The 6,493-nt window shown below is 44.9% G+C and overlaps 1 protein-coding gene across 1 annotated transcript in view; it reads right to left on the bottom strand.

Moving 5' to 3' along the window:
- Window positions 1-4,379, bottom strand: part of FAXC (failed axon connections homolog, metaxin like GST domain containing) — a 41,871-nt gene extending 37,492 nt beyond the window's left edge. The window contains exon 1 of the mRNA XM_084827175.1: window positions 3,806-4,379. Within this exon, the coding sequence (XP_084683301.1) occupies window positions 3,806-4,059 (254 nt within the window). The 5' untranslated portion in view covers window positions 4,060-4,379. The remainder of the gene's footprint in view (window positions 1-3,805) is intronic.
- Between the last annotated feature and the right edge of the window lie 2,114 nt (window positions 4,380-6,493).

A 6,493-nucleotide genomic window follows, 5' to 3' on the forward strand; every position in this document is an offset into this window, starting at 1 on the left:
TGGAATTGGAATGTAAACTGACCTTTTCCAGTCTTGTGGCCACTGTTGAGTGTTCCAGATTTGTTGGCATATTGAATGCAGCACTTTAACAGCATCATCTTTTAGGATTTTAAATAGCTCGGCTGGAATACTGTCATCTCCACTAGCTTTGTTGTTACTAATGCTTCCTAAGGCCCACTTGACTTCACTCTCGAGGATGTCCGGCTCAAGTTCAGTGACCACACTATCATGGCTATCAGGGACATTCAGATCTTTCCTGTATAGTTCTTCTGTGTATTCTTTCCACCTCTTCTTAATCTCATCTGCTTCTGTTAGGTCCCTGCCTTCTTTGTCCTTTATCATGCCCGTCTTTGCACAAAACGTTCCCTTGAGATCTCCAATTTTCTTGAAGAGATCTCTAGTCTTTCCCATTCTATTGTTTTCCTCGATTTCTTTGCATTGTTCATTTAAGGCGGCCTTCTTGTCTCTCCTTGCTATTCTCTGGAAGTCTGCATTCAGTTGGGTATATCTTCCCCTTTCTCCCTTGCTTTTCGCTTCCCTTCTTTCGTGAGCTACTTGTAAAGCCTCATCAGACAGCCACTTGGCTTTCTTGCATTTCTTTTTCTTTGGGACGGATTTCGTTGCTGCCTCCTGAACAATGTTACAGACCTCCGTCCATAGTTCCTCAGGCACTCTGTCTATCAGGTCTAATCCCTGAAATCTATTCCTCACCTCCACTGTATATTCATCAGGGATATGATTTAGGTCATACCTGAACGGTTTAGTGGTTTTCCCGACGTTCTTCAATTTAAGCCGAAATTTTGCAAGAAGCAGCTCACGATCTGAGCCACAGTCAGCTCCAGGTCTTGTTTTTACTGACTGTATGGAGCTTCTCCATCTTTGGCAGCAAAGGACATAATCAATCTGATTTCGATATTGACCATCTGGTGACGTCCATGTGTAGAGTCGCCTCTTGTGCTGTTGGAAAAGAGTGTTTGCTATGATCAGCATGTTCTCTTGGCAAAACTCTATTAGCTTTTGTCCTGCTTCATTTTGTACACCAAGGCCATGCCTGCCTGTTATCCCGGTGATTTCTTGACTTCCTACTTTAGCATTCCAATCCCCTATGATGAAGAGGACATCTTTTTTTGGTGTTAGTTCTAGAAGGTGTTGTAGGTCTTCATAGAACCGATCAACCTCAGCTTCTTCGGCCTCAGTGGTTGGGGCATAGACTTGAATTACTGTGATGTTGAATGGTTTGCCTTGGATTCGTACTGAGATCATTCTATCATTTTTAAGATTGTACCCCAGTACTGCTTTTCCCACCCTTTTGTTGACTATGAGTGCTACTCCATTTCTTCTAAGGGATTCTTGCCCACAATAGTAGATATGATGGTCACCTGAATTAAATTCGCCCATGCCTGTCCATTTTAGTTCGCTGATTCCCAAGATGTCGATGTTCAATCTTGCCATCTCATGTTTGACCACCTCCAGCTTACCTTGATTCATTGATCTGACATTCCAGGTTCCTAAACAATATTGTTCTTTACAGCATCGGATTTTCTTTTCACCGCCAGACACATCCACAGCTGAGTGTCCTTTCGGGTTTGGCCCAGCCGCTTCACTCTTTCTGGCGCTACTTGGAACTAATAATTTAGCTATGAAGATCTCTTAGACTTAAACCAATTAAGTTTGGCCTCAGGTTTGGTTGGGAAAGAGACTAGTAGTTACTGGGTCTTCCAACTGTATAATAAGATTATACGATTATAAAATAAGATTATTAGCTATGAAATTAATATGCAAATGCATAAAAAGACTTCTGTGCATTTTGAAGGAGCGTTTATTCAATGCTGAAGGAATCTGTGTTCTGAAAGACTGCAAGTGCCAAAGCATTGCACCAACATTTGCTACTTAAGACAGAAATCCTATACTCACTTACCTAGTAATAAACCCCATTAGACTCAATGGGATTTAGTTCTGAATAGACATGCATAGGATTGTACTATAATAGTCTTTGGCCTCGTCTGGTGGTTCCTTCCACTCTTTGTTCCCCACCAGGAGTTAAGAGATCATTTTACTCTTTCTCTGTGTTATGGATTGTAGCCAATGTTAGTCTAATGTAGGTCCCATTCATTTCAGTGGGTTTACTCTAAGTAGGACTAACACGGAATACAACCCTGTCCCTCTGAAAGCTCTCAAGACAGACCATCAGTCTTTAACAGAACATCTGCCTAACTTCTATAGAGTATTGCAATTACCTATCAACACAATCTACAGCTTATGGAACAAATCGTCGCAGTTGAGTGGCAACAAAAACAAAGAGTTCTGAAGAGGATCCCTGACTATAAAACATGGTTATCTGTGAGCAGTTACTGGACTGGTACTAGATTTAACAAACCACTAGATAAAGAACCAGATGTGCTGGCCTGCCTCTTGTTTTTAGCTGCAACATCCAAACTAAATGCATTCAAAACTTAAGGAAATTACTAGTTACAAATTTTAGAAGTTGGAGAAAGTCATTCTGGTCCATTTGGAGAAGCCTAAAGCAATAACAGCATAATACATTTTATTAGAACCAATTAAAGTAATCGGGCCAAGCTTTCAAGTTCCCCCTACTTTGGGGGGGCTGGATGTTGACCAAAAAAAAAAATGGGGGAGGGGAGACAGAAAAGGCTGGGCATGATGGAAAAGTCCAACAGTCTGCAGCTTGTAGCAAGTTACATATTGTGGAACAAAATGATCATGCAAGCAAAGAGAAGGGTAGCAGAAAGGCATATCCCAAGCATGCACAGCTGTGTTTTGAATGGAACTGTTACTACATGAAAAATTGGAAGGGAAAAATGCTCCATTTTTATTCCATCGCCCACTTGCTACCACCTTGTCTTTTTTCCTTGTTGAAGGTAATAAAAGAACACATGATGCTTATTTATTTATTAAATGTATTAAACTCCTCATAAAATAAAATTTTGTAGGTGTTTTAGGACACGGATAACTTTTTTTTACAGCATAAACATATACGTATATTAGGCTACAGGTGCATACAAATCATTGGCACAATCCACTACTGTTCTTGGGCAGCATCCATCCCAATGGGTGCTGCCCCCTTATTCCTAACCAACAGCAGTATTTGAATACACAAAGTATTTCATAACGACATCACATGCAGCCCTGCAAGGTAGGCCAAGAGCTGGCTTTTAAAAATTGTGTATACATTATTGGGATATTATTCCTCCTGTAGTCTGCAGCCTTAAAACATAATTGGCATTAAGTAGTGGCTCTTGCGCCAGCCCAGACCTAAAGATGTTACCAATCTCATTTTTGTTCGTGAAACACGGCAGGGCTCAGGACAGTCTGAAAATCAGGCCTGGCAGCTCTCACCTCCTCCTTCCAGACCGTGTTTACCAAGGCCAGAAATGCACTCTACATATGCTCAGAAACCCTTTACAATGATTTCACATATTCCAGGGGCAAGCGCTGGCAGTGAGAACAGGTTTGTGGGGGGGGGGGGCTGTTGGACCTCATCTCCGATTAAGGCCTGCATTCTCAGACGTGATGGTCTAAAAGCTACAGCCAGTTGTGTAGTGGGAGGAAGAGGAGGCCAAGAGTTTTACTTGGGCCGGGATTTGGAGGATTATCGCCATTTAATCGATGCATGATGGCCGGTCAACAACAACACACGTCCCCCGCCCCTCTCCCCGGCAAAAAAAAAAAAAAACCCGCACTAGATGAAAAGATAATCCTTACTATTGTTGCCCTTGCTGTGATATTTGCCTCTATTTCTCTCTTTGTCCCAAAGACCTGACCCGGCCGGGTCTCTCTCGCTCACCTAATGGCCAGGAGCTCGTGGAGCAGATACGCCGCGGCGGCGAGCAGGGCTCCCCCCGTCAAGTAGAGGGTTTTCTTCCACCACGAATCAGAGCCCAGCCCTGCCATGCTCCCGCCGTAATCCTGCAGAGGGAAAGCGATGATCTCCCCATAAAAGGAGAAGCGGTCGTCGGATCCCGCGCACCACAGGCTCTGATTCCGGCTTAGATCCACCACGCACGACCTGGACGAGGCGAAGCCAACCCCCCAGGGCATGCTGCGCGGCGCGGGCGTGGCGGGCTCCCGTTTCCCTGCCGGTCGACGCCGCCGCCGCCGCCAGGGCCGTCTGCATGGGGGAGAAACGGGCGGCGTCAAGGTGGCGGCGGCGGCGAGCTGGGAGCTTAGCCGCGGAGGAGGAAGAGGAAAAGGAAGGAGCAGCTGCACCGGGTCTCCTTGCCGGTCTCTGCAACAGCATCACCGCCACCGGCGGCGGCACTTTTCTTCCGCAGCTTCCTCTCGCCTTTGTGACTTTGCATGGAGAAGGGTGTGGGGGGGTGATGTCATGGCTCCTTTGCCTGCCTGCCTGCCTCAAAATCTAAGAGCAATTAATCCCACCCCCGCTGGTGGCGCCACCCAAGCCGCCGCCCCCCCCCCGCCCGCCCCCGCCCGCCCCATGCAAGGGTGGTGGGCAGGAGGACGGAGAAGGTCATTCGCAAACCAAGGACAACCTTCACCGGGCGCTCTTCGGCTACTGGGCACAGGGCGGGGATTTCAGATTGGTGGCTGATTTAGAGAGAAAGTGTTTTGGCCTTCCCCAAAAGCTCCAGATGTGATAGACTACAACTCCCATCATCCCCCAGCCAGCCTAGCACCGAGTTGGGGTGTGATGGACTGATCCAGCCACAGGAAGGAAGGGTTTGCCTTACTGGTTATTTTAGTTGCTGCTGTTGTTCTTTCCTGCAGCTTACATGCCATTAGCCGGAACCACGTCACGTGGCTGGGCTTCAGGTGATGAACAGCATCCTTTGGTCAAGAAATAAAACAACACGGGCTTTGTCTGGTAAACAAGACCTTTTTAAAAGATACGTTTTCAGTCACCTCCTTGCCTCCTATCACCACCAATGCTTTCTTCTTTTTTAAAAAAGTTTTAATTGATCAGTGGCTTCCCTTCCAAACGACAGAACACACACCACGTTATGTTTGGCCACAAATACTAAGTCGTTGTGGGTTTAGGAACCATGGAAAGGTTGTCCCAGGTCTATGGCCCTAGTTAGTAACTAGGGCTTGTATCCAAGGTTAGTCTAACTTAAGTCCCATTCATTTTAATGGGACTACTCTAAGTAGAACTAACGTTGGATACAACCCTAGTTTTCACAGAGGGCCAAATCCCCATTAACACCGCCCCGCCCCTGAACAGCTTGATGCCAAACCCATTGCCATAAGAGCTAGTCCTCTACACCCTCCTTCCCTCACAAACTCAGTTTTAGCCAGTTGCTGACTGCTTTCATGGAGTATGCTGTCTTTTCCCATTCCCTGCTTCACACCCAAGAAGTAGTCTTTAAAAATCTTCACTGGATGCCACAGCACATGGAAAAACCATTTTTCACATGCAGCTGTATGTGCAGATTGGTATTCTTCCGGCAATAAGCTTAGAATGGCATATGTGGGGTAATGCTTGCAACAAGCTCGGGAGACAGGTTAGAACAGATCTAAAAGCCCAAGGCTACAAGAGTCAAAGCCTACAAAGCTTTGTAGATTTGTCTTTCCAACCATTGATGTTTTATTTGTTACTGTAGTGTAACCAGCTATCTAATATCTCTGTATTTACAAAAGCAAGTTCCCTTGGTGCTGTTTTTTTCTTAAGGAATTCTAACCAAGTACTAACCCTGTCCTTTTTCTATTGCGTGCCCCTGCTTTTCTAATTAACTTCCTATCCAGCTTTAAAGAAGGCTTCCATCATACATATTTAAGAATCCATCAGTAGAATGGAACTAATATCAATAACTGGACAAAGAAAGCATCATGGTTATGGGAACATTGTTGTGCAATCAGACAAATGAACATTAACAAATCAATGGCCACCACATTAAAAGAATTGTACATTTACTGTATCTAACCCAACATGAATTACTGAGTATGGTATCCAGTTATAAAATCATAGGAACCAGGCAAAGTGGTTCCGCCTGCCCCTTAGCCTACTTCTGGAGAGCCAGTGTAATGGACTAGAACTGGGGAGGCTTGGGTTCAAATCCATATTCACCATGAAGCTCACCAGGTGACCTTGGATTAGTCATTAGCCCAATCTACCTCATAGGGTTGATAGGAGAGAGCCAAGTATGCCAGTCTGCGCTCTTTAGAGGTAGGTTGGAATAATATGTAATAATATGGCAAATTATCTGTTAACACCACGTATGTACATGGCACTTTACAAAGAACAGGTTTGACAAGTCTCTTGCACAAGGATCTTATAATATAAAAAGACACGGAAACAACAGAGGAATATGTAAATAGAGGAAGAATATGCAATTTATTTATTATTTATTGCATTTATATCCTGCCTTTTTTCCTCTTGCAAGGAACCCAAGGCGGCTTACATTATCCTCTTCCTCTCCATTTTATCCTCACAACAACAACCCTGTGAGGTAGGTTGGGCTGAGAGTCTATGACTGGCCCAAAGTCACCCAGTGAGCTTCCATGACCGAATGGGGAC

This window comes from Heloderma suspectum, chromosome 1 (assembly GCF_057233095.1).
Source record: "Heloderma suspectum isolate Gila_16-S chromosome 1, 16-S_ref, whole genome shotgun sequence".
NCBI lineage: Eukaryota > Metazoa > Chordata > Lepidosauria > Squamata > Helodermatidae > Heloderma > Heloderma suspectum.